At 66.5% G+C, this 26,145-nt stretch overlaps 2 protein-coding genes across 2 annotated transcripts; both read right to left on the reverse strand.

Moving 5' to 3' along the window:
* Positions 1-162: 162 nt before the first annotated feature.
* Positions 163-7,234, reverse strand: PPP5C (protein phosphatase 5 catalytic subunit). The gene is made up of 12 exons (XM_075076391.1): positions 7,065-7,234; positions 6,017-6,258; positions 4,526-4,673; positions 3,130-3,251; positions 2,955-3,020; positions 2,744-2,842; positions 2,508-2,613; positions 1,900-2,042; positions 1,424-1,511; positions 1,247-1,287; positions 965-1,143; positions 163-341 (listed from the first exon to the last, which is right to left on the reverse strand). Exons 1-12 carry the CDS (start codon positions 7,207-7,209, stop codon positions 209-211), a joined length of 1,512 nt encoding a protein of 503 aa, XP_074932492.1. The 5' UTR covers positions 7,210-7,234; the 3' UTR covers positions 163-208.
* Positions 7,235-9,132: 1,898 nt separating this feature from the next.
* HIF3A (hypoxia inducible factor 3 subunit alpha) lies at positions 9,133-25,921 on the reverse strand. The gene is given in 16 exon segments (XM_075076370.1): positions 9,133-10,020; positions 10,407-10,473; positions 11,029-11,113; positions 11,447-11,709; positions 11,853-11,927; positions 12,307-12,476; positions 12,893-13,011; positions 13,797-13,921; positions 13,924-13,946; positions 14,693-14,799; positions 15,925-16,109; positions 16,543-16,652; positions 17,167-17,251; positions 17,448-17,584; positions 18,561-18,751; positions 25,838-25,921. Coding segments are annotated over 16 exon segments (1,890 nt in total). The 5' UTR covers positions 25,861-25,921; the 3' UTR covers positions 9,133-9,895.
* Positions 25,922-26,145: the final 224 nt, after the last annotated feature.

The following is a 26,145-nucleotide window of genomic DNA, read 5'->3' on the forward strand; positions in this document are numbered from 1 at the left end:
TGGGTTTTGGAGGTCCCCAAGGAGGGTTTTGGGGGTCCCAGGGTTGAGGAGGGTCCCTTGGGGTGGGGTTTGAGGAGTCCCAGTTTAAGGGGAATGTCACAGCTTTGGGGGTGCCCATAGGGAGTATTTCAGGGGTCTTTAGGGACAACTTTCAGGGATCACAGGTTTGGGAGGCCCCCAGGGAGGGTTTCTGAGGGGGGTCCCAGATTCACCAGGTCCCCGGGGTGGGGGGGCAGGGTGTCGTCCCCCCCAAACTCACCACTGCTGTGAACTGGTGGAAGTCGGGGCGCAGGTCGCTGCCTCGCAGGTGGATGTAGGAGCCCTTATTGCCCATCTGGTCGCTGGGAGGGGGGGACGGGGACACTTGGGGACACCAAAGCACAGACCCCCCTGCACCCCCCATGGGGTCCCCGAGGTTTGGGGAACCCCAGGGGCACCTGGGGACATGGAGGCTCCATACAGGGACACCAAAGCTCAGGGAGAACCGAGGCTCAGGGACCCTCGGGGATGCAGAGGCCGAGCCGCACACTGGGAGGGGGCACCGGGGCTGGGGCACCCTTGAGGACACTTGGGGACACTGAGGCCGAGCCCCCCACAGTGGGGGGCACCAGGGACCCTCAGGGATGCCGAGGCCGAGCCCCCCCCCACAGGGGACGCTCAGGAACACCGAGATATGGCGCAGGGACACCATGACTTGGGGAAAAAGCCAGATGCTTGGGGACAGCAACACCGCAGACGGATGTTGAGACATGGTGACACCCCAGGGATGGGAACAGGGGTGTTTTGGGACACCAAGGGACAGGGGACACCCGGGGACCCGGCTGATGGGACACTGGGGGCTCAGGGATGCCCGGGGACCCAGCTGAGTGGCACACCGGGGGTGCACATGAGCCGGGGAGCCGGCGCAATGGGGCCACCCCTCTCCAGTGGCACCCCAGCGTCCCCAGGCGCCGGTGGTACTCACCAGTAGTTGGGGGCGGAGAAGACGGTGACACATTTGCCATCGTGGGCCACCTCGTAGCCCTCGGGCTTCACCTCGTGGCTGCGGATGATGTAGTCGAGGTGGTTGCGCTCCAGGAAGCTCTTGGTGACGTCGGGTCCGAACTGGCAGCTGACCCCACGCTTGCTGACGGAGCGGCCGTTCTGCGGGAAGGCTGGCGTCACCTGGAGCCCGGGGACACAGCGGTGGCCGTCCCCGAGGGGCGGGGGGAGGGTGTTGGGGACCCGCCAGTGGGGTGTAACTCACCTGGGGTTGTGGGTCGGACCAGAGCAGGTCACACATGGGACCTGGAGGCGGGGGGAAAAGAGGGGGGTTAGGGTTTCCCGTCCACCTCAGCAGGGACATCTCGGCCCCTCAGGGGTGGCAGGGATGTCATGGGGGGGGCGGGGGGGCAGGGGGCACCTTTTGGGGTCCATCTCCCACCTGAATCCGGGGGCTGCCGGTTCCTCTCAATCTTCCGGATGTCATCAAGGGTGACGCCATCCTCGCTGAAGAGACCCCCGTGCATGATCTGGGACAGAAGCCACGTTGGTACAGGGACAACGGGGACAGCAGGGACCCCACCCCAGCCTAACCCTAGTGGGGACCATCCCCAGGGGTGAGGGAAGGGACCCCAAAGCCCCAGGGACCCCCCACTTGGAACAGGGAGCACCCACAAGCCCCCTGGGATATGGATGGCAGGTGTTGTCCCCTCAAACCCCTCCAGGGACCACTGTGACTTACTGGGGACAGCGGGGACCCCCCGCAAACCCCACAAGGGATGGGGATCACCCCAACACCATGGGGAGAGCGGGGACCCCCCACACCCAACAGGCAGGTCACAGGCAAAGCCCACCCTGCACAGGGACGCCCCTGGGGCCTGGGTGGGGACAGGGTGGGACGGCGTGGTGTCCCCTCACCAGCACTTTGCCGTTGATGCACTGGGCCAGCGGCAGCCACTCGAAAACCTCACTGAAGAGGGCAAACATCTGCGCCGTGTACTTGGCCTTCACCTCCCCCTCGAAACCGTAGATCTGGTTCATGTTGTCCGTCTCGTGGTTCCCTACGGGGACGCGGTGGCATTGCCAGGCCCGGGGACACGGGGCGGGGGACAAAACCCCACGACGAGGACATGAGGTGGGCCGGGAACGAGGGAACATGATGCAGGATTGGGGGGGGACAACAGACGAGACGGGCTCCGAGTGTGGGGGACGCAGGGCAAGGAATGCGGCCCCACAACAGGGGACAAGGCACCACGTCCCACAGACACGTGGCACGGTCCCACGGCTCAGCACCGGGACCAGGGTTAGGGGACGCGGCCCGGCAAGGACAGGGCTCTGCAACCCAGCAGGGGACGGGGGCACGGGATGCGGCCCCACAAGTAGGGAGAGGGGACCGAGCCCCACAGCTGGGGACAGCCAATGTGGCTCCACAAGCTGGTCCCATGCCCATGTCCCCACAAGTAGGACAAAGTCCCACAACCCACAACAGGGGGACAAGGACTCGTCACCTGCGGTGGCCGCGTTACCTCGGAGCAGGTGGAAGTGATCGGGGTACAGGAGTTTGAAGCCGAAGAGCGTGAGGATGACCTCGACCGAGAAGGACCCGCGGTCCACGAAATCCCCGTTGAATATCTGCAGTCGGTTCAGGAAAACGGCTCCCCGTCCCCCTCGTGCCACCCGTCCCCACAGCTGTCCCTGCCACGGGGGTGGGACTGACCCCGGGGTGGGGGGTGGCTCAACCCAGCTCCCTCCTGGGGGATACGTAAGGATTTGACTCGGAGGGAAGCCCGTTGAGCTCAAAGATGTTCAGCAGGTCGTAATACTGTCCGTGGGTGTCCCCGCACACTGTCACCTTCTCCGTCTGCATTTGGGATAAGCCGGGGTGGAATGTCACCACTTGGGGACTTCGTGTCCCCAGCACGCATCCCCCCCCACCCCCGCAGTGACACCAGCACCCAGTGAGGGGCACCCACCTCCTTCAGCGTTGTTTCTACTAACGTGGGGAGCTTGGCCAGCACCTCCTTCACCTGTACCAGGATCTGCCGGGACAAAGGGTCAGCGGACGTGACAAGGAGGGGGACGTGTGGCACCTGGGGACAGGGCAGAGCCTGGCAGGGGACTGGGAGGAGTCTGGGGCAACTGGGGTACCTGGTAGGCACATTTTCTGTGGAGTTTCTTCTGCTCCTTGTACCACTGCATCAGCTCCTTCATGAAAGCCAACGTCACCTTGCCGCCATCCAGCTTGGGGCCGCTGTACTCATCCTCAATGGCTACGAAACGGACCCCCCCCCCCCCCCCCCCGTGACCGATGACGCGAGGGACAGCAGGAGCAAGTCCCCAAAGGGCCATCGGGCCCCTGCTGTCCTCCTCGGCAAGCTCACAGCCCCTGATGAACCCCAGTAGCTTCTGGGGATGCTGAGGCTCGGCTAGGGACCCTCATGGTGGACCCTGAGACCTTCATGAGGGCCTCAGAGCTCTGCTGGGCACCCTTACAGGGACCCCAAGACCCTAACAGGGACACCACAACCCTCAGGGGGACCCTCATGGGGACACCAAGACCCCCACAGTGACCCTGAGACCCTCACTAGAATGCCAAGACCCTCATGGGGACCCTCATAAGGACCCTGAGACCCTCACAGGGATGCCAAGACCCTCATGGGAACCCTGAGACCCTCACAGGGATGCCAAGACCCTCATGGGGGCCCTCACGTGAACGCCAAGACCCTCATGGGGGCCCTCACGTGAACGCCAAGACCCTCATGGGGGCCCTCACGTGAACGCCAAGACCCTCATGGGGGCCCTCACGTGAACGCCAAGACCCTCATGGGGGCCCTCACTGGGAACGCCAAGACCCTCACTGGGAACGCCAAGACCCTCACTGGGAACGCCAAGACCCTCACAGGGACCTTCATGGCGATCCCAAGTCTCTGCTGGGGATCTTCATGGGTGTCCTTAGACTCTTGCAGGGATCCTGAGACTCTCTCAGGGACCCTTCTGGGTAACCCAAGTCCCTGCTTGGGCCTCTCACAAGGAACCTCGTGGTCCCCTAAAACCTCCTGGATGCCTCCACAGCCCCTCACAGCTCTCATTGGGACTCAGAGCCTCCGCTGGGGCCCCAAGGCCCCTCAAGACCCTCCTAGATGACCCCGAGCTTTTGTCAGGGATCCTCACAGGGACCCCCACAGACCGAGTCTCCACTGGGGGCTCTCAAAGGGGCCCCAATGCCTCCACAGGGACCCCAAGCCTCTGCTAGACCCCCAAGACCCCCATGGGGACCCTGAGCCCCCACCCCAAAAATCTTTACGGAGACCCCCCCAGACACCCCCAAATCCTCCCAAGGGACCTCAGACTTTGCTGAAGACCCTCAAGGCCTCCCCAAGACCCTCAAAGCAACCTCCAAGCCCCCATGGGAATCCCAGAGGGGCCTCTGAACCTTCCCTGAGGACCCTTGCAGCCCACTCTTCCTTCTACCCTGGCTGCAGAGGTAGGGGTGCCTTGATTTCGAAGGGGCAGAAGGAGCAGGGAGGGGGCAGGGGAGACTCACTCATGCTCTCGATGTCAAGGGAGTCGACGACAGAGCGCTTGTGCTCGTCGCTGGCGATCGCCCGCTCGAAAGCTTTCTGCTTGACGATCTTGTTACACTCCTGGTATTTCAGCTTGGCGTCCTTGTCGTTGGGCCTCACCTTCACCACCTGGGGGGGCACACAGACACATCAGGGGACAGAGACACCCCACCCCGGGGACCCTCGAGGGCCATGGGGCCACCCTCCAGCACCCTACTGCCCCCAGGTGTCCTGAGAGAGGACAGGGATAGAAGGACCCCCGGATGTGAGGGCTGGGCTGATGCTGGGACAAGGGGGTCCCCAAATATCACCACAGCTCTGGATCACACACTAACATGGGGGAAGAGGGGGACAAGGGGGTCCCCAAAGCTCTGAGGCATGTGCTGACACATGGGGGAAGGGGGGGACAAGGGGGTCCCCAAAGCTCTGAGGCATGTGCTGACACATGGGGGAAGGGGGGGACAAGGGGGTCCCCAAGTGTCCCCACAGCTCTGGGACATGTGCTGACATGGGGGAAGGGGGAGACAAGGGGGTCGCAAAAAGCTCTCAGCCATGTGCTGACATGAGTTTTGGGGAAAACAGTGTCCCTAAGGGTCCCTCAGCACTGGGGCACACGGGCGGGGGGGAAATGGGGTCCCCGAGCATCCCCACAGCTCTGGGGGATGTGCTGACCTTCAGGGTGGGGAAGCAATATGGTCTCCAAGGGTCCCTGCAGCTCTGGGGGACATTCCAACACTAGTCAGGGAACGTCAGGGGGTCCCCAAGTGTTGCCACAGCTCTAGGAGACCTGATGACGCTGGGGAGCGACAAGAGGGTCCCCAAGGGTCCCCCTCTTCAGCTCTAAGGAACACACTGATACTGGGGGGGGACAAGGGGGTCCCCAAGCCTCCCCCAAGCTCTGGGGGAACCCGCTGACACCAGGGGGGTGATGAGGGGGTCCCCAAGACTCCCCTGAGCTCCAGGGAGACGTGCTGACACCAGGGAGGTAATGAGCGGGTCCCCAAGCCTCCCTCGATCTCCGGGGGGGACACACTGACACCAGGGAGGGTCCCCAAGCCTCCCCCAAGCTCCAGGGGAACCCGCTGAAACCAGGGAGGTGATGAGCCGGTCCCCAAGCCTCCCTCGATCTCGGGGGGGGACACACTGACACCAGGGAGGGTCCCCAAGCCTCCCCCAAGCTCCAGGGGAACCCGCTGACACCAGGGAGGTGATGAGGGGGTCCCCAAGACTCCCCTGAGCTCCAGGGGAACCCGCTGACACCAGGAAGGTAATGAGCCAGTCCCCAAGCCTCCCTCGATCTCGGGGGGGGACACACTGATACCAGGGAGGGTCCCCAAGCCTTCCCTGATCTCCAGGGAGACTCACTGACACCAGGGAGGTGATGAGGGAGTCCCCAAGCCTCCCCTGAGCTCTAGAGGGACCTGCTGACACCAGAGGGGTGCCAAAGGGCACCCAGAGGCGCCCGGCCTCACCGTCTCGTAGTCACGGAGGGCGGCCTTGAACTTGCCCAGGGCCATGTTGCTGGCGGCACGGCGGTAGTAGCCCTTGACGTACTTCTTGTCGAGCTCAATGGCGCGCGTGGCATCGGCCAGGGCGTAGCCATAGCACTCAGTGCGCAGGTAGGCCAAGCTCCGGTTCCCATAGTAGATGGCGTTGGTGGGGTTCAGCTCGATGGCGCTGCTGTAGTACTTCACCGCGTTCTCGTAGTCCTTCCCTGGGCAGCCAGCGGGCGTCAGCGGGATGGGACCCCCACCCAGAGCAGGCACCCCCACCCCTGTGGGCAAGCCCTGACCCCCTTCCCATGCGGCTTCCAACCTGGCAGTGGGTCCCTTTTCTAACTGTCCCTCAAGGGCTCACTATTTAGCACCCTGCTCCTCTAACTCCCTCTGACACGGCTAGAAGCACCCCCATAGATCACTATCTGGCAGCCCCCACCCCTCCTTGCCCCCCATGGCTCCCTGTCAAGCAGCACCTGTCTCCCACAGATCCTTATCTAGCAGCCCCCTGACCATCACTGACCCCTAAAGATCCCTATCTGGCATACCCCCGCTCACCATTGCCCCCATGGCTCCCTATCTGGCAGCCCCTTGTTGCCCCACTTACGACTCCCTATTTGGCAGCCCCCAGTTCACAATTGCTGCCTCACGACTCACTATTTGGCACCCCCCTCGGATCCCTATCTGGCACACCCCCCACCCACCATAGCCCCCCACAGCTCCCTCTCTGGCAGCCCCTTGCTCACCATTACCCCCCCACAGCTCCCTGTTTGGTAGCCCCTGCCCACCATTGCCCTTCATGGCTCCCTATCTGGCATACCCCCGCTCACCACTGTCCCCCACACTCCGCGGCTCCCTATCTGGCAGGACACCCCCCCCAGCTCCCTACCTGGCAGCTCCCCTTTGGCCCCCCCCAGCTCCCTCTCTGGCAGCCCCCCGCTCACCATTGTCCCCTCATGGCTCCCCATTTGGCAGACCCCCCCGGCTCCCAACCTGGCAGACCCGCCCCCTCCCCCGCTGGTACCTTTGAAGAACTCGTTCGCGCGGGTCTTGAGGGCCTCGGCCCGCTCCAGCTCGGCCGGGCTCGGGGGCCGCCCGGGGCCGGGGCCGGGGCCGGGGCCGGGGCCGGGGCCGCCGCCGCCGCTCTCCGCCCGCTCTCCCTCCGCCATCGCCGGGCCGTAAAGCGCCCTGGCAACCGCCGGGAGCGCGACCCGCCGCTCCGCCAACCGCCGTTGCCGCTGTCGCAAAAAAACGGCTGGACGGGAGGGGGCAGTGTCGTAAACGGGCGCGTGCCGCGCGGGTCGGGGGGGCGGAGCCAGGCGGGACCATAGACAGGGGCGAAGAGGTACCAGAGCGGTCAGCGGCAGCTCGCAGCCCCCCGTGTCCCCCCGTGTCCCCATCGCTCTGCCTTGTCCCCACAGTGTCCCCCATGTCCCTTCACGTCCCCATCACCCTGTCACATCTCCCAGTGTCCCCTGTGTCCCCCCATGTCCCCAGCACCCTCCTGTGTGTCCCCCATGTCACCTCATGTCCCCATCACCCTGTCACATCCCCCCACGTCCCCATCACCCCTCCATGACCCACCAAGTCCCCTCATGTCCCCATTGCTCCCGTGTCCCACCATGTCCCCACCACCCTGTATCCCCCATGTCCCCATCACCTCCCCATGCCCCGTGTCATCCCCCCCCCCATCCCCATGTCCCCGTGTCCCCCCATGTCCCCCCCAGGCAGAGCCAGAGCCCTCAGTGGGTTCAGAGCAGGTTTATGGGGGGGGGGGCAGCACTGGGGGGGGGGGTGACACTGGATGTGTCCCCCCTGTTGACATCCCATGGGGGCACGTGTGCGTGTGTCCCTGTGTACCCACCCCACCCCCCCGCACATGGCCTGCACACAAGTGTGTGCAAGCGCGCGGGGCGGGCGGAGCAGCAGCGGGGGGGCGGGGGGAGCAGTACAGGGCTCCCCCCCAAGCGACATTTTGGGGGGGAAGTGGGGAGGTACGTGCTTGGCCTCGCACGGGGGGGCTGGGGGTGTGCGTGTGGGTCCCAGCGGCTCTGGGCAGCGGCGTCCAGGCCTCCCCTTGTGCAGGGGCCGTTGTGCAAGGGCCATCGTGCGAGGCCGGGCTCCTCGTGTGCGCTTCTCCCCTCCCCCCCCAGCTCAGGCACAAGAGGTGTGAGGATCGTTTGGGAGGGCTCGTGCACAAGGGTGGCTCTTGCACGAGGGCGGCTCAGCCCAAAGGGTTTTTGCGGGAGGACCTCGCACATGCCTCTTGCACAAGGGCAGCTCTCACATGAGGACTGTGCACAAAGGAGGCTCTTACATGAAACTTTTGCACAAGCTCCTTGCACAAGGGTGCCTCTCGCACGAGGATCATGCACAAGGTGCTTGCACGAGGCTTGTGCACAGGGGTGGCTCTTGCAAAAGGCCCTCACACGAGGCTGTTGCACGGGGGCAGCTCTTGCACGAGGCTCTTGCACAAGGGAGGCCTTCACATGAGGCTCTGGCACGAGGATGGCTCTGGCATAAGGATTTTGCATAAGGGCAGCCCCCACAGGAGGCTCTTGCACAAGGGAGACTCTCACACGAGGTTCTTGCACGTGGTCCTTGCACGAGGCTGGTGCACAGGGGTGGCTCTTGCAAAAGGCCCTCACACAACACAGTTGCACGGGGCAGCTCTTGCACAAGGCTCTTGCACAACAGAGGCTCTCACACAAAACTCCTGCAGAAGGACCTTGCACAAGGGTGGCTGTTGCACAAGGCTCCTGCACAAGGGAGGTTTTTGCACGAGGCTCTTGCACAGGCATGGCTTTCGCAAAAGGCCCTCGCACGAGACTGTTGCACGGGGGCAGCTCTCGAATGAGGCTTTTGCAGGAGGACGGCTCTGGCACGAGGCTTGTGCATAAGGGTGGCTCTCGCACGGGGATTGTGCACGAGGCTCTTGCACAGGGGTGGCTCTTGCACAAGGCCCTCACACGAGAGCGTCCCGCTCTGGAGCCCCAGGGCTGTGCAGGACAGGGCAGTACAAAAGGGGGGCCCCGGTGGGGGTGGGAGGGGGGGAGGAGGGCAGGCGCTGCCCCGGTGGTCCCAGATTTTGAGGGTGGGGGGGGTCCCGGGGGCCCCCCTGAAAAGGGGCATTTTCAGCCCAGCACCGAGTGGGGGGATGGGCTCCCCCGAGCCCCCCCCGGGGGGGGGGGGGCACGCCGAGGTAGGAGAGGGGGGCCCTGGAAGGCCCTGTGGGAAGATTGAGGGGGACGGAGGGGGGGTCCCCAAAAGTGAGGGCTGGGTGAGTCCCTCTATGGGGGGGGGATTTGGGGGGAGGTCTCAAATTGGGGGGGAGCAGTCCCAGGAGGCCCCCAGAGCTGGGGAGGGGGTGTCCAGGTGGGTCCCCAAGGGGGGGGATCCCCATGGGTGGGGAGGTCTAGGGGCCTCCCATGGGTTCCATGGGTTGGGGGAGCTGATTTGGAGGGGGTGTCCCCCATGCCAGGGGTGGTAAAGCCCTCAAGGATGGGGGGCTTGGGGGGGGTCAAGGGTGGGAGGGGGATAAATGGGGGGGAGTTGGGGGGACCCCAGGGTCTGTGGGAGGAGTCATGGCTTTTAATACCCCCACACACATGGGATGTGGATTTGGGGGTGCCCCACTGAATACCAGGTTGGGGGCCCCCAATTTGTGGGGTGAGTTTGGGGGGGGATTGTTTTTTTGGGGTCCCCCATTGAGTATCAGGGGGTCGGTGTTTCAGGGCCCCCCCTTGGATTTTTTTTTGGGGGGGGGATGTTTTGGAGTCCCCATCGGGGGGTGTCGGTGGTTTGGACCCGCTGCTGGTTTGGGGGGGGGTCCCCTTCCACATGCGCCCCCCCCACTCAGTTGCTCTTCAGACGTGTGCCCTCGGGGGGCCCCCCTGGGCACCCCTCGCTCTCCTCCTGGGGGGTTCCCAAAGGGGGGTGCGGGGGGGCCCCTGGCAGGGCCAGGCCAGCAGCCAGCAGCGCTGGGAGGGGACACACACACATTATTGGGGTCCCCCCCACTTAGGCCACCCCCTCCCTTGGTTATGCCCCATCCATTTTGGGGACCCTCCCAGTTCTCCCCTCAAACCCACCCCCCCCCTTCTGGTTGTCCGTCCCCCCTGTTTCACCCCTGTTATAGGGGTGCTCCTATTTTTGCCCCCCCCCCCCCCGTTTTGGGGGTCTCCCCAGCTTCTACTCCCTCCTAGATTGAGGGTCTCCCTGGGTTTCTGTCCCCCATTATTAGCTTAAAACCCCATTATCAGGGTCCCCCCCAAGGTTTTGGGACCCCCCCAAATTACCATGCCCTCATTATCAGGGGGTCACCCCCCCATTATTAGGGTCCCCCCCCATTAGAGCCCACCCTCACCGAGAGGCTGCTCCTGCCCCAGGCGGGGGCTCAGTCCGGGGGGGTCCTCCCCGCTCAGCAGCAGCCCCTGGGAGGGGACACGGTGGGGGGGGACAGGGGGGACATGGGGACACCAAAGGGGGGACATGGGGACAGGGGACCCAACCACCTCCCCAGGGGCCACCCTCTGTCCCCACAGCTCCCCCACCGTGTCCCGCCACACCCCACCATGTCCCCCCACGGCCCCACCCCCCCATCAACATGTGTCCGCCCCCCGTGTTCCCCCCGGTGTCCCCACCCGTGACCCCATTCCCTGGCCCCCATGTGCATGTGTCCCCCCCCAACTGTGTCATCCCCTGTCCCGATGTCCCCTGGTGTGTCCCCGGTGTGTGTGTCCCCGGTTCCCCCCCAAAACTGTGTCCCACCAGTCTGTGTGTCCCCACATAAGCCCCACCCTGTCACCCATGTGTGCGACTCCCCCCATGTCCCCTGTGTCCCTGCCCCTGTCCCCTCCATGTCCCCTCCATGTCACCCCCCATATCGCCTCCATGTCACCCCCCATGTCCCCTCTGTGGCCCCCTGCGTGTCCTCCCATGTGAGCCCCCCGTGTCACATCCCATCCCCCCCCCGTGGCCCCGCATACCAGGCCGAGGGGGGGCAGCAGGTGGGGGTCGAGCTCGGGGCGCTTCAGGGGGGCCCCCGCATCCTCCCCACTCGGCTCCCGCGCCCTGTGCAGCACCGTCATGCCACGCCCATGCCACACCCATGCCACACCCCCATCCTGACCCCACAACCCCAACCCAGCAATAAGCCCCGCCCCTACCACCCCAACAAGCCCCTCCCCAGCAAGCCCCACCCCACCAAGCCCCTCCCCATCAAGCCTCTCCCCATTGAGTCCCTCCCCCAACAAGCCTCCCCAACCCCACCCCAACAAGCCCCTCCCCAATCAAGCCCCTCCCCAACAAGCCCCCCATCAAGCCCCTCCCCTAATAAGCCACCCAATCACTGCCCTGCCCAGCTACTGCCTCCTCCCTTAGCCCGGCCCCGGCGGCCACACCCACCTCTTCCTGGCCGGGCGGGGTGCCAGGGCGGGGCCGAGGGCGGGGTCACTACCCCAGCGCGGGAGGGCGGGGCCGGGGCGGGAGGGGGCGGGGCCACGCCCAGGAAAACTGCGGGCGCGGGGCCGCAGGGGCGGGGCCGCTGTCAAGGAGGCGGGGCCTGGATGAAGTGAGCCACGCCCCCTCGGCGCCTCGGCCCCGCCCAGCTGGAAATCACCGTCCATGGGGATGTAGGGGGCCAGCATGGCCAGGTCCAGGGGGGAGGCCTGGGGGGACGGGGGGGAACAAGGGGGGGGAGACAGGGTCACACACACACCCCCGGCATGGCCAGGCCCAAGGGGAGGGGGCGGGGGGGGTTGTGGGGGTCCCAGTCGTGGGATATGGGGGGTCCCAAGCAGCCCCCCCATACCTGCAGGGCCGTGCCAGGTCCGGGGCTCCCCGCAAAGAGCTTCTGCACCTCGAACAGCAGCTCATCCCCGGGGGGCTGGAAAAAGGGGGAGGCACAGCCATGGACCCCCAGACCCACATACTGGCCCCTCCATGTTCCCCCCCAAGACCAAACTGCCCCCCCACTATTCTTTCAGGATCCCCCCCGATCCCAGCCAGGACCCCCCAGGGACACCCCCAGACCCCAAAGACCCCCCCAACCTTGCCAAGAATCCCTCCCAGACCCCCCCATAGCTTGGGAAGGACCCCCAGGATCCCCCGTTTTTCCCCAACACCCCTCATTTTCCCCAGGGCCTCCCCCCTAGATCCCCAAAGCCTGACCAGGACTTCCAAAGGCCTCCCAGTGACTCCTCCCAAGGTGCCCCCTGCACCCCCCCACCCAGCCTGGCTGGGACCCCCCCAAAGGCTGGACTTACCGGGGAGGGGCTGCGGGGGGAGCGGCGGGGGGGCGCCGGGGGAGGATCAAAGATGGGGGCGAGGAGGCGGGCGAGTTCGGGGGAGCAGAAGCGCCGGGGGTCCCGCTGCAGCACTGCCTCGGGGACATGGGCCGGGCGCACGAAAGCCAGCACCCGCGGGCCCCCCACCCCTGTCCGCATCATTACATGGGGTGGGGGACCCTCAGAAAAACCCCCAGGATCCCCAGGGACCCCCCCAGCACCCACAGACCCCCCACCCGTCTGCACCGTCACATGGGGTGGGGGACCCTCAGCACACCCCCCAGGATCCCCAGGGATGCCCCCAGCACCCACAGACCCCCCCACCCCTGCCCACACCATCCCACAGGGCTGGGGACCCCCAGAGCCCCCCCAAACTCCCCAGGGACCCCCCCAGAGCCCCAGGGATGCCCCACAGCCCCCCAAGATCCCAGACTCCCCAACTCCCCATGCACCAATCCCAGTGCCCCCACAATCCTCTCCCAGGGCTCCCACCACCTCCCAGTGCCCCCCCACAGTGCCACATCACCCTCTCCCAGTGCTCCCAGTTGCCCCAGCTGGTGCCCACCGAGGCTGAGGACGGCATCAGGGGCATCGGGGCCAGCAGTGGGGGGGGGCAGGCGGCGCCCCTCACCCCGGCGTTGGGTCTGCTCCAGGGACAGCACCACGCCCCGCTGCTCCACGCGGCTGTGGGGGACCGTCAGCCCCCCCGTGGGATGGGGAGGGGGGACAGGCACACCCCCTCCTGGGGCAGAAACCAACCCCCCCCGAGACTGGGCCGGGGATAAGGGCTGCAGGGCACCGGGTTTGGGGTGCTGACCGCCCCCACCCCTCCAGGCACTGGGTATGGGGTCTGAGATTTGGGGTGCTGACCCCCCACCAGGCACTGGGTACGGGGTGCTGATCCCCCACCCCAACGCCAGGTATGGGGGCTGAGATTTGGGGTGCTGACCGCCCCACCAGGCACTGGGTACGGGGTGCTGATCCCCCACCCCAACACCAGGTATGGGGGCTGAGATTTGGGGGGCTGCCCCCTCCAGGCACTGGGTATGGTGTGCACACCCCCACTGGGTATGGGTATAGGTTTTGGGGTGCTGACCCCCCCCCAAAACACTGGGTATGTGGTGCCAACCCCTCCCAGTAACCAGGTTTGGGGGCTCAGATTTGGGGTGCTGACCCCCCCCCAGGCACTGGGTACGGGGTGCACACCCCCACTGGGTAGGGGATATGAGTTTTGGGGTGCTGCCCCCCCAGGCACTGGATATGGGGTGCTGATCCCCCCCCAGCACTGGGTATGGGGGCTGAGACTTGGGGTACCAACCCCCCCAGTAACCAGGTTCAGGGGCTGAGTTTTGGGGTGCTGCACCCCCCAAGGCACCTTTTCCATGGCGCCAATGCCCCGTGGGCACCCAACGCTGCGCTGAGAGCCCGTCCCCCCCGTGTCCCCCCATGTCCCCCCCGTCCCCCCCAACCTGAGGACGAAGTGGAGGCAGACGATGCCCTCGGGCTGGGCGCTGCGGCTGTTGGCGATGACGGTGGCCTGGGTCTGCGCCCACAGGAACCCCCCGCGCTTGGCCAGGAACCGGTACTCGGCTCGTCACCCGCTTGTCCCTTGCTCAGCACTGTGGGGGGCCACCACCCCACAGGTGACCCGGGAGGGGTCGGGGTGCCCAGGGGGGGATGCTGGGGTGCCCAGGGGTGTCCCAGGGGGAATACTGGGGTGCCAGGGGTGCCCAGGGGGGATCTTAAGGTGCCACGGGGGATCTTGGGGTACCCAGGAAATGTCCAGAGGGGATCTTGGGGTACCCAGGGGGTGCCCAGAGAGGATGTTGGGGGTGCCCAGAGGGGATCTTAAGGTGCCACGGGGGGATCTTGGGGTGCCCACGAGTGCCCAGAGGGTACCTTAAGGTGCCATGAGGAGATGTTGGGGTCCAGAGGGGATCTTGGGGGGCCCAGAGGGGATGTCAGAGTGCCCAGGGGTGTCCCAGGGGGAATACTGGGGTGCCAGGGATGTCTAGGGGGGATCTTGGGGTGCCCACGAGTGCCCAGAGGGGGTATTGAGGTGCCATTGGGGGGAGCGTGGGGTGCCCTGAGGGAATATTGAGGTGCCTAGAGGGGATGTTGGGGTCCCCCAGGGGTGCCCAGAGGGAATGCTGAGGTGCCCAGAGGGGGTGTTGGGGTGCCCAGGATGCCCCAGGGGGATATTGGGGTGCTCAGGTGTGCAGGAGAGATGTTGGGGTTTGGGGGGGTGTTGTTGGGGTGCAGGGGGGGTGTTGGAGTTCCCAGGAGGATGTTGGGGTTTGCAGGTGGGATGTTGGGGTTCCCAGGTGGAGACTGGGGTGCCGGGGGGGATTTGGGGGGCACTCACGTGTGTGTACGCTCCTGCTGAGGGTGTCGGAGTCGAGGGCGTGGACGTACTCGTAGAGGGAGCAGCCGAGCAGCTCCTCGGGGGTGTACCCCGCCACCTCCCCGATCCTGCGCACCCCCACTCAGCTGGGCCCCCCACAGCTGGCCGAGGGGTCCCCCCCAGCCCCATCCCCGGGGGGCGCCCTTGGGGGGGGGCTGGGGGTCCCCTAGGGGGTCCTGGGGGGGGCACTAAGTGGTCTTGGGGGGCACTTAGGGGGGCGAGGGGGGCCCCAAGAGGGTCGGGAGGGGCTGTTGGGGGCTTGGGGAAGTCTGGGGGGGCCCTTGAGGGGTCCTGGTGGACACTTACGGGGTCAAGGGGGGCCCCAACAGGGTCCAGGGTGGGCTTATGGGGGAGTCTGGGGGTCCCCTAGGGGGTCCTGGGGTGTCCCTAAGGCATCTTGGGGAGAACTTATGGGGGCAAAGGGGACCCCAAGAGGGTCCCGGGGGCTTTTGGGGTGCCAGAGAGTTGGGAGGGGGTCAGGGTGCTGGAGGGGGAACAAAACAAGGGACTGGGGGGGTGGGAGGGTTTGGGGTGCCAGGGGTTTGGGGGGGGGGTTCAGGGTGATGGGGGGAGGTTGGGGTGATGGGGGGTTAGGGTGCAAGGGTTTGGGGGGGGTTGGGGGAATTTGGGGGGTTCTGGGGAGTTTTGGGGAGATTTGGGGGGATTTAGGGGAGTTTGGAGGGGGTTGGAAGGGTTTGGGGGCAGTTGGGGTTTTGTGGGTTTGGGGGAGTTTTGGGGGTTGGGGTTTGGGGGGTTTTGGGGGTGGTTGGTGGGGTTTGGGAGGGTTTTGGGGGGAGTTGGGGGCTTTTGAGGGAGTTTTGGAGGGTTTAGGGGTTTTGATGGATTTGGGGGGAGTTTGGGGGAGTGTTGGGCGGGGTTTGGCGGACTTTTGGGGGGTTGGGGAAGTTTTGGGGGGTTTGGGGGAGGTTGGGGAGGGTTGGGGGATTTGGGGAGGTTTGGGGGGATTTGTGAGTTTTGGGGGAGTTTTGGGGGGTTTGGGGGAGTTTTGGGGGCAGTTGGGGGGGTTTGGTGGACTTTTGGGGGTTTGGAGCGTTGGGGGGCTTTTGGGGGGGTTGGGAAGTTATGGGGGGTTTGGGGGACGTTGCTGGGATTTGGGGGGTTGTGGGGTGTTTTGGGAGGTTTGGGGGAGTTTTGGGGAGTTTTGGGGGGTTTGGAGGGTCAGGGACCCCCACCTGTCATCGCAGTAGGTGAACTTCATGTCCATGGAGTGGCGGCTGAGGACGGTGCCGGAGCCAAGGGGGGTCTCGATGGCCCCCGGGTGGGGGATGGCCTCACAGATCAGCACCAGGCAGCGCAAGGGGGGGTCGCCCCCCCCCGCCCCCGCGTACGTGCGCATGTGCCCCGCGCAGTGCAGCACCTGGGGGGCAGGGGCACCCCAAACTTCCTATGGACCCCCCATCACACCCCATGGTGCTGCCCCCTGCCCCGTGCCCCCCGCGTCCTCCCCTGTCACCGCCATGTCCGCCTGTCCCCCCACATCCCCCCATGCCTCACCATGTCCCCCCACTACCTTGTGCCCCTCCATGTCCCCCTGTCCCCCCACATCCCCCCATGCCTCCCCATGTCCCCCCACTCCCTTGTGCCCCTCCATGTCTCCCTGTTCCCCCACATCCCCCCATGCCTCCCCATGTCCCCCCACCCCCTTGTGCCCCTCCATGTCCCCCTGTCCCCCCACATCCACCCATGCCCCCCCATGTCCCCCCACTACCTTGTGCCCCTCCATGTCCCCCTGTCCCCCCACATCCATCCATGCCCCCCCCATGTCCCCCTGTCCCCCCAAGTCCCCCCACCTTCCAGGAGGCTGCCTTGAGGTTGAGGCAGCGCCCGCGCCCCGTCAGGGTGCTCTTCATCCGCAGGGAGAAGCTGCGCCCCGAGCGCTCCCCCCGCCGCCGCGGCACCGCTGGGGGGGTGACGGGGTCAGGGGGGGCTGAGGAGGAGCTGGAGGGGGGGCTGGGGGTCCAAGAGGGGGTTTGGGGGGTCGCAGGGGTGCTGGGGGTCAGCAGAGGGTGCTGGGGGGGGGTCCCAGGGGTGCTGGGGGGGTCCCAGAGCTGCTGGGGGGGGTCTCAGAGCTGCTGGAGGGGTCAGAGGTGTTTTGGGGGGTTGCAGGGGAGACTCAAGGATGCTGGCGGGGGGGTCCCAGTGGTGTCTGGGGGGCTTCCAGGGGAGTTCTGGGGTGTTGGGGGGAGTCAGGGGTACAATGGGGTCCCAGGGAAGTTCCAGAATGCCTGGGGGGACCAGGGGTATTTGGGGGGTCCTGGGGGAGTTCTGGGATGTTGGGGGTGTCCCAGGGGTATTGGGGGTGTCCCAGAGGAGTCCCGAGGTGCTGGGGGGGGTCCCAGGGGTATTTGGGGGGTCCTGGTGAAATCCTGGGGTGCTGGGGGGTCAGGGGTTTTGGGGGGTCCCAGGGTTCTCACCCTGCCGGGGGCTGAGCACGTCCTGCAGCTCCTCGTGGTCACAGGGGTGCACGAAGTCAAAGACGCTGTGGCCGATCAGCTCCAGCTGCCGGGGGGGGCGGGGGGCACATGTGGGGGGGCGTCACACGCCCTGCACCAGCACCCTCACACGAGCCCCCTCGCACGAGCACCCTGGCATGCCTTACCCAAGCCCCCTGCCCCTCCGCCCCCGCCCCACCCATGGGTGCCCCCGGACCCCTCGCAGGCAGCATTGTGGGGCGCCCACCCCCACGCCCCCCGACCTGGCTGAGCCCCAGGAGCCGGTTGACGTTCTCGGAGAGGAAGATCATGTCCCCCGCCTCGCTCAGCACCATCACGAAGCCGCTCAGCGCCTTCAGGTAGCACCCATCCACCTCCTCCGCCGCCGCCGCCCAGGCACCTGGGGGATGGGCGCGTTATCGGGGCCGGGGGGGAGGGGGGGCCTCAGGGTGCTGGCGGTGCTTGGGGGAGGGGGCTGGGGGAGCTCAGGGGTCCCCAGGGTGCTCAGGGGCCTGGGGTCCTTCGGGGACCTATGGGTGCTCAAGGGGTCTGGGGTACTTGGGTGGGGAGCTTAGAGGGTGCCCGGGATGCTATGGGGCCTGGGGTTCTTGGGGGGCCTGTGGGGGCTCAGGGGGTTGTGGGTTCTTGGGGAGGGGGTTGTGGGTGCTTGGGGGGGGGAGCTTAGAGGGTGTCCAGGATGCTCAGGGGGTCTGGAGTGCTTGGGGGGGGTCTGGGGTGTGTGGGGGTCCCAAGGGTGCTGAGGGGTTGGGGGTTCCTTAAGGGAGGGGACAGGGGGAGCTCAGGGGTCCCCAGGGTGCTCAGGGGGGCTGTGGGTGCTTGAGGGCAGAATCTCAGAGGTCCCCGGGGTTCTTGGGGGGCCTATGGGTGCTCAGGGGGGCTGGGGGGCTTGGAGGGGCTGGGGTGCGTGGGGATCTGTGGGTGCTTGGGGGTCCCCAGGGTGCTGATGGGGCTGGGGTGATTGGAGGGGGGCACTGGGGGAGCTCAGGGCATCTGGGGTGCTTGGGGGCGCCTATGGGTCCCATGGGAGTTTAGGGGCCCCAGGAGGTCCCATGGGTGTTTGGGTGTCCCAGGAGGACTGAAGAGGTCTCATGGTTCCCTAGGGGTCCCAGGAGGTGTGAAGAGGTCACATGGGTGCTCAGGGGTCCCAGGAGTTCTGATGGGTGTTTGGGGGGTCCCAGGAGGCCCCAAGAGGTCCCATGGGTGCCCAAGGGTCCCAGGAGGCCCCAGGAGGTGCCATGGGTGTTTGGGGGTCCCAGGAGGCCCCAGGAGGCACCATGGGTGTTTGGGGGTCCCAGGAGGCCCCAAGAGGTCCCATGGGTGCCGGGGGGTCCCGGGGGGTCCCGGGAGGGGCTCACCGGCAGCGAGGAGGCGGTGGACGCGCAGGTAGCTGATGGTGAGGCGCATGATGGAGGCCTTGTCGAGGTGGGCGCTGACGCCGCGGGCGAAGGGCAGGGTGTGCGCCAGCTGGTAGAAGACCTCCGTCTCCCGGCTGCGCCGGCACCGCGCCGCGTCCCGCGAGCGCTCCTTCCGCAGCTCCGGCGTCGACCTGCCGGTGCCCCCCAGCTCCGTGGGTGCTGGTGGGCAACCCCCCGCTGCACCCCAGGCACCCGCAGTGCACTCGCTGCACCCACCCTGCACCCGCTCCGCTCCCGTGCTGCACCCCCTGCACCCCACGCTGCACTCTCTGCACCCCATTTTGCACCCACGCTGCACCCCAGGCACCCCACGCTGCACTCCCTGCACCCACACTGCATCCACGCTGCACCCCAGGCACCCACACTGCACCCACACTGCATCCATGCTGCACCCATATTGCACCCCAGGCACCCCACGCTGCACCCCAGGCACCCATGCTGCACCCATATTGCACACCAAGCACCCACACTGCACCCCACGCTGCACCCACATTGCACCCCAGGCACCTGTGCTGCACCCTGGGGCATCCACACTGCACCCACGCTGCACCCCCTGCACCCCACGCTGCACCCCTTGCACCCCAGGCACCCACATTGCACCCCAGGCACCCACAAAGCACCCTGGGGCACCCACACCGCACCCACGCTGCACCCCTTGCACCCCACGCTGCACCCCCTGCACCCCACGCTGCACCCCTTGCACCCCAGGCACCCACATTGCACCCCAGGCACCCACAAAGCACCCCCAGGCACCCACAAAGCACCCTGGGGCACCCACACCGCACCCACGCTGCACCCCTTGCACCCCACGCTGCACCCCTTGCACCCCAGGCACCCACATTGCACCCCAGGCACCCACAAAGCACCCTGGGGCACCCACACCGCACCCACGCTGCACCCCTTGCACCCCACGCTGCACCCCTTGCACCCCAGGCACCCACATTGCACCCCAGGCACCCACAAAGCACCCTGGGGCACCCACACCGCACCCACGCTGCACCCCTTGCACCCCACGCTGCAACCCCCTGCACCCCACGCTGCACCCCTTGCACCCCAGGCACCCACATTGCACCCCAGGCACCCACAAAGCACCCCAGGCACCCACAAAGCACCCTGGGGCACCCACACCGCACCCACGCTGCACCCCTTGCACCCCACGCTGCACCCCCTTGCACCCCAGGCACCCACATTGCACCCCAGGCACCCACAAAGCACCCTGGGGCACCCACACCGCACCCACGCTGCACCCCTTGCACCCCACGCTGCACCCCCTGCACCCCACGCTGCACCCCTTGCACCCCATGCTGCACCCACATTGCACCCCAGGCACCCACAAAGCACCCTGGGGCACCCACACCGCACCCACGCTGCACCCATATTGCACCCCAAGGACCCCCCCTGCACCCCCAGCACCCACGCCCCCCGCACCACATCCCGCCAGCTCCTCCCGCAGCACCAGTACCCCCAGCACCCATGGGTGCTGACAGGGACCCGCAGACCCTGCGCTGGCACCGCGAGCCTGGGGACACGGGGGGCACGGGGACACCCAGTGACACCCCCACCGACACCGGGGCGCAGGGCGCTGCTGGGACGGGGCAGGGGCGTGCGAGGGCGGGTGTGCCCTGGCGTGTGTCTGGGTGTGTCCGGGTGTGTCCGGGGGTGCGCGGGGGTGCCCTGGCGTGTGTCTGGGTGTGTCCGGGTGTGTCCGGGTGTGCGCGGGGGTGCCCTGGCGTGTGTCTAGGTGTGTCCGGGGGTGAACGGGTGTGCCCTGGCGTGTGTCTGGGTGTGTCCGGGTGTGCGCGGGGGTGCCCTGGCGTGTGTCTGGGTGTGTCCGGGTGTGTCCGGGTGTGCGCGGGGGTGCCCTGGCGTGTGTCTGGGTGTGTCCGGGTGTGTCCGGGGGTGCCCTGGCGTGTGTCTGGGTGTGTCTGGGTGTGTCCGGGGGTGCGCGGGGGTGCCCTGGCGTGTGTCTGGGTGTGTCTGGGTGTGTCCGGGGGTGCGCGGGGGTGCCCTGGCGTGTGTCTGGGTGTGTCCGGGGGTGAACGGGTGTGCCCTGGCGTGTGTCTGGGTGTGTCCGGGTGTGCGCGGGGGTGCCCTGGCGTGTGTCTGGGTGTGTCTGGGTGTGTCCGGGGGTGCACAGGGGTGCCCTGGCGTGTGTCTGGGTGTGTCTGGGTGTGTCCGGGTGTGCGCGGGGGTGCCCTGGCGTGTGTCTGGGTGTGTCTGGGGTGTGTCCGGGGGTGCGCGGGGGTGCCCTGGCGTGTGTCTGGGTGTGTCCGGGTGTGCGCGGGGGTGTCCAGGTGTGTCGGTGTCCAGCTGTGTGAGGTGTGCGCGGGTGTGCCCTGCTGTGCATATGGGTGTGTGCGAGTGCGTCCAGGTGTGTCTCCAGGTGTTTCCTGGTGTGTCCATGTGCGTGTGTACCCTGGCGTGCGTCTGGGTGTGCAAACGGGTGTGTCAGGCTCCACCTATGTGTGCGTACAGGTTTGTATGAGTGTGTCCTTCTGGGTGTGTGTCCGGATGTCTGGGTGGGTGTCTGGGTGTGTCCAGGGCTGTGTGTACGTGCTGGGAGGGGTGTGTCTGGGTGGGTGTGTCCAGGGGTGGGTGTGTCTGTGGGTGTGCATGCTGGGGGGGGGTGTCTGCGGGTGTGTCCGCGGGGGGGTGGAGTGTCTGGGTGGGTGTCAGGGTGTTTCTGGGTGGGTGTGGGTGTGTCCATGGGTGGGTGTGCCCGTGGGTGTGGAAAGGGGTGTCCACGTGGGTGTGTCTGTGTGTTCGTGGGCGTGTCCTTGGGCGCCGGGGTGGGTGTGTCTGGGGGGGTGTCGGGGGGGGTGTGTGTGTATCTGTGTGGGTGTTCCTGGGGGGGGATGGGGGGGGGGGGTGGGGGGGGTGTCTCTGTGTGTGTCCATGTGTCTGTGTGTCTCCGGGTGTCTCTGTGTGTCCCGTCCACATGTCTGTCCATGTGTCTCTGTGCCTGCAGATGTGCGCATGTCTCTGTATGTCCGCGTGCATGTCCGTGTGTGTCCGTGTGTGTCCGTGTGTCCATGTGCGCATGTGTATATCAATGCGTGTGTGTCCGTCTGCCTGTATGTGTATCCATGTATCTGCGTGTCCATGTGTGTCCGTGTGTCTGTATGTGTAGCCATGCGTCTGTGTGTCTGTGTGCCTGTATCTGTATCCGTGCGCCCATATGTGTCCGTGTGTGTGTCCGTGTGCCTGTACGTGTATCCATGTATCCGTGTGTCCGTGTGTGTCTGTGTGCCTGTCCATCTGCCCATGTACCCATGTGTGTCCGTGTGTCCGTGTGTGTGTCCATGTGCCCGTACATGTATCCATGTATCCGTGTGTCCGTGTGTGTCCATGTGTGTGTCCATGTGTCCGTGTGTGTCTGTGTGCCTGTATGTGTACCCATGTGCGTCCGTGCGTCCGTGTGCGTGCGGGTGTGCGTGTGCGCCGGGGGTGCGTGCGTGCAGCCGGGACGGGCTGTTCCTGTCCCTGGCGCCGTGCCCGGGGGCCGCAGCCAGGGGACACGGATGGGGGGGGAACCCACCAACGGGGCGGGGCCATGCAAATGCATGCAAATGTATGCAAATGGGAGGCCAGCCGCACGTGCGCTGGCAGCTACCGCTCGGGACAGGCTGCCCCCCCGGCCCCCTTCTCCCCCACCTGTGGCAGCACTGGGGGAACTGGGGGAACTGGGACCAGAACCAGGCTCTGGCTGGGACCAGAACCCGGCACTAACTGGGACCAGAACCAACCACTAACTGGGACCAGAACCGGGCACTGACTGGGGCCAGAACCCGGCACTAACTGGGACCAGAACCGGGCACTAACTGGGACCAGAACCGGGCACTGACTGGGAGCAGAACCGGGCACTGACTGGGGCCAGAACCGGGCACTGACTGGGAGCAGAACCGGGCACTGACTGGGGCCAGAACCCGGCACTAACTGGGACCAGAACCGGGCACTGACTGGGAGCAGGACCCGGCACTAACTGGGACCAGAACCCGGCACTAACTGGGACCAGAACTGGGCACTGACTGGGACCAGAACCCGGCACTAACTGGGACCAGAACCGGGCACTGACTGGGAGCAGGACCCGGCACTAACTGGGACCAGAACCGGGCACTGACTGGGACCAGAACCGGGCACTGACTGGGACCAGAACCCGGCACTAACTGGGACCAGAACCGGGCACTGACTGGGACCAGAACCGGGCACTGACTGGGACCAGAACCCGGCACTAACTGGGACCAGAACCGGGCACTGACTGGGACCAGAACCGGGCACTGACTGGGACCAGAACCGGGCACTGACTGGGACCAGAACCCGGCACTAACTGGGACCAGAACCGGGCACTGACTGGGACCAGAACCGGGCACTGACTGGGACCAGAACCGGGCACTAACTGGGACCAGAACCGGGCACTGACTGGGACCAGAACCGGGCACTGACTGGGACCAGAACCGGGCACTGACTGGGACCAAAACCCTGCACTGACTGGGACCAGAACCAACCACTAACTGGGACCAAAACCCTGCACTGACTGGGACCAGAACCAACCACTAACTGGGACCAGAACCGGCCACTGACTGGGACCAGAACCCTACACTGACTGGGACCAGAACCAACCACTGACTGGGACCAGAACCCTACACTGACTGGGACCAGAACCGGGCACTAACTGGGACCAGAACCCGGCACTAACTGGGACCAGAACCGGGCACTGACTGGGACCAGAACCGGGCACTGACTGGGACCAGAACCCGGCACTAACTGGGACCAGAACCGGGCACTGACTGGGACCAAAACCCTGCACTGACTGGGACCAGAACCAACCACTGACTGGGACCAGAACCCTACACTGACTGGGACCAGAACCAACCACTAACTGGGACCAGAACCCGGCACTAACTGGGACCAGAACCAACCACTGACTGGGACCAGAACCGGGCACTGACTGGGACCAGAACCGGGCACTGACTGGGACCAGAACCAACCACTGACTGGGACCAGAACCGGGCACTGACTGGGACCAGAACCGGGCACTGACTGGGACCAGAACCGGGCACTAACTGGGACCAGAACCAACCACTAACTGGGACCAAAACCCTGCACTGACTGGGACCAGAACCAACCACTAACTGGGACCAGAACCCTGCACTGACTGGGACCAGAACCGGGCACTAACTGGGACCAGAACTGGGCACTGACTGGGACCAGAACCAACCACTGACTGGGACCAGAACCAACCACTGACTGGGACCAGAACCGGGCACTGACTGGGACCAGAACCGGGCACTGACTGGGACCAGAACCAACCACTGACTGGGACCAGAACCAACCACTAACTGGGACCAGAACCGGGCACTAACTGGGACCAGAACCGGGCACTGACTGGGACCAGAACCGGGCACTGACTGGGACCAGAACCGGGCACTAACTGGGACCAGAACCAACCACTAACTGGGACCAAAACCCTGCACTGACTGGGACCAGAACCAACCACTAACTGGGACCAGAACCCTGCACTGACTGGGACCAGAACCAACCACTAACTGGGACCAGAACCCTGCACTGACTGGGACCAGAACCAACCACTAACTGGGACCAGAACCCTGCACTGACTGGGACCAGAACCGGGCACTAACTGGGACCAGAACCCGGCACTAACTGGGACCAGAACCGGGCACTGACTGGGACCAGAACCGGGCACTGACTGGGACCAGAACCCGGCACTAACTGGGACCAGAACCCGGGCACTGACTGGGACCAGAACCCGGCACTGACTGGGACCAGCACCAACCCAGGCTGGGTGTCGGGGAGGGGGGTGTAGGGGACCCAGGTGCCTGGGTGCCGGGGGGGGCCGGCGGAGCGGGGTGGGGGGGACGCGCGCACACACACACACACACACTCACACGCATGAGTGTCCCTGGCCACGTCACGCCAAGGCCACACGTGATGTACACACACGCGCACGTGGCCCCCCCCGCCCTGCCCAGGGCGAGCGACACCCCGGGTCCTCGCACACGCGTGTGCACCAGTGCGGGGGGGGGTCTCCTCACCCTCACACACGCGTCTGCGCCAAGCCGGGACCCCAGTGTCACGTCGCACACACACGCCCCCCTCCTCCTGCCATGGGCTGGCACAGGGCTTGCGCGGCTCCCTGCTGCCGCATGGCTTGCACGAGGGTGCATGAAGAGGCACGAGGAAGCACAAGGAAGCATGAGGAGGCACGAGGAGGCATGTGGCTTGCACGCAGCTCACACGAGGAGGCACGAAGACGCGCAAGGAGGCATGAGGATGCACGAGGAGGCACGAGGACACACGAGGAGGCAGGCGGCTCACATGAGGCTCGCACAAGGAGGCACGACGACACACGAGGAGGCATAAGGACACAGAAGTCTCACACGTGGCACACACGAGGACGCATGAGGAGGCACGCGGCTCACACGAGTCTCGCACGAGGCCACGCCCGGCTTCACACCCACACACAGAGTGCACGACGACACCCCCGGCTCGCACGAGGACGCGCACAAGCACCCACAGCCACCGCCTCTCGTGCCAGGACCCCCTGACTCGCTCATCAAGGGGGGCCACACGGCCCACCCCTACCCCAGGGGGTCCCCACCCATGGGGGTCCCATCGCCCCCGGGACTCCCCACCCCCACCAGCAGCTGGGTCCTGTCCCTGCCCCCCCAGGAGCAGCCCCCGGGACCCCCCTATTGAGGGTCCAGATCCTGCCCCGGTGCCCTGGGACCCCATCCCAGCCCCGGTCCTGTCCCCTCCCTGCCCCCAAGGGTGCACCCCCTCGCCGGGGGGGCCCGATCCTGTCCCCCGCCCCTCCTCCCAGGGACCGGACCCTGAGACACCCCCTTCCGGGGTCGGACCCTTTCTTATCCCTCGGGACCTCCTCAAGGGGGCCCGATCCTGCCCCCCCACCGGGGTCTCTGCCCCTGGAACCCTGCCAGGGGGCCCGATCCTGACCTCCCCCCCGGGGTCCCTACGCCGGGACCCCCTCCCCAAGGGCCCGATCCTGCCTCCCCTCGTGGTCCCTGCCTCAGGACCCTTCCGAGGGGGCCCGATCCTGATCTCCCCCCCGGGGACCGGATCCCGGGACCCCCTCCCCGGGGTCCCGATCCCGCCCCCCCCCGGGGTCCCTACCCCGGGACCCCCTCCCCGGAGACCCGGTCCCGGTCCCGGTCCCGGTCCCGGTCCCGCCCCCGTACCTTGTCCCGGGCCGCCCGTCCATGGCCGCCGCCGCCGCCCTCTGCGCGCCCGCACCCACCGCACCAAGCCCCCTCCCCGGCCACGCCCCCTCCCCTGGCCACGCCCCCCTCCCCGACACCCCCCCTAATTGGCCGTCGACCAAAGCCCCCCGCCCCCCGGCCGCGCCCCTTACACTTTTGGCCCCGCCCCTGGCCAGCGGCCAAGCCCCCAGCCAAAGGGGTGCGCGCCAGGCCCCGCCCACCACCCTCCAACCACGCCCCATTGGCGTCCCACTCCCAGTCTAAGCTCCGCCCCCTCCTGGCAGCCG

The sequence above is a fragment of the Phalacrocorax aristotelis genome, chromosome 30 (genome assembly GCF_949628215.1).
Source record: "Phalacrocorax aristotelis chromosome 30, bGulAri2.1, whole genome shotgun sequence".
Lineage (NCBI taxonomy): Eukaryota > Metazoa > Chordata > Aves > Suliformes > Phalacrocoracidae > Phalacrocorax > Phalacrocorax aristotelis.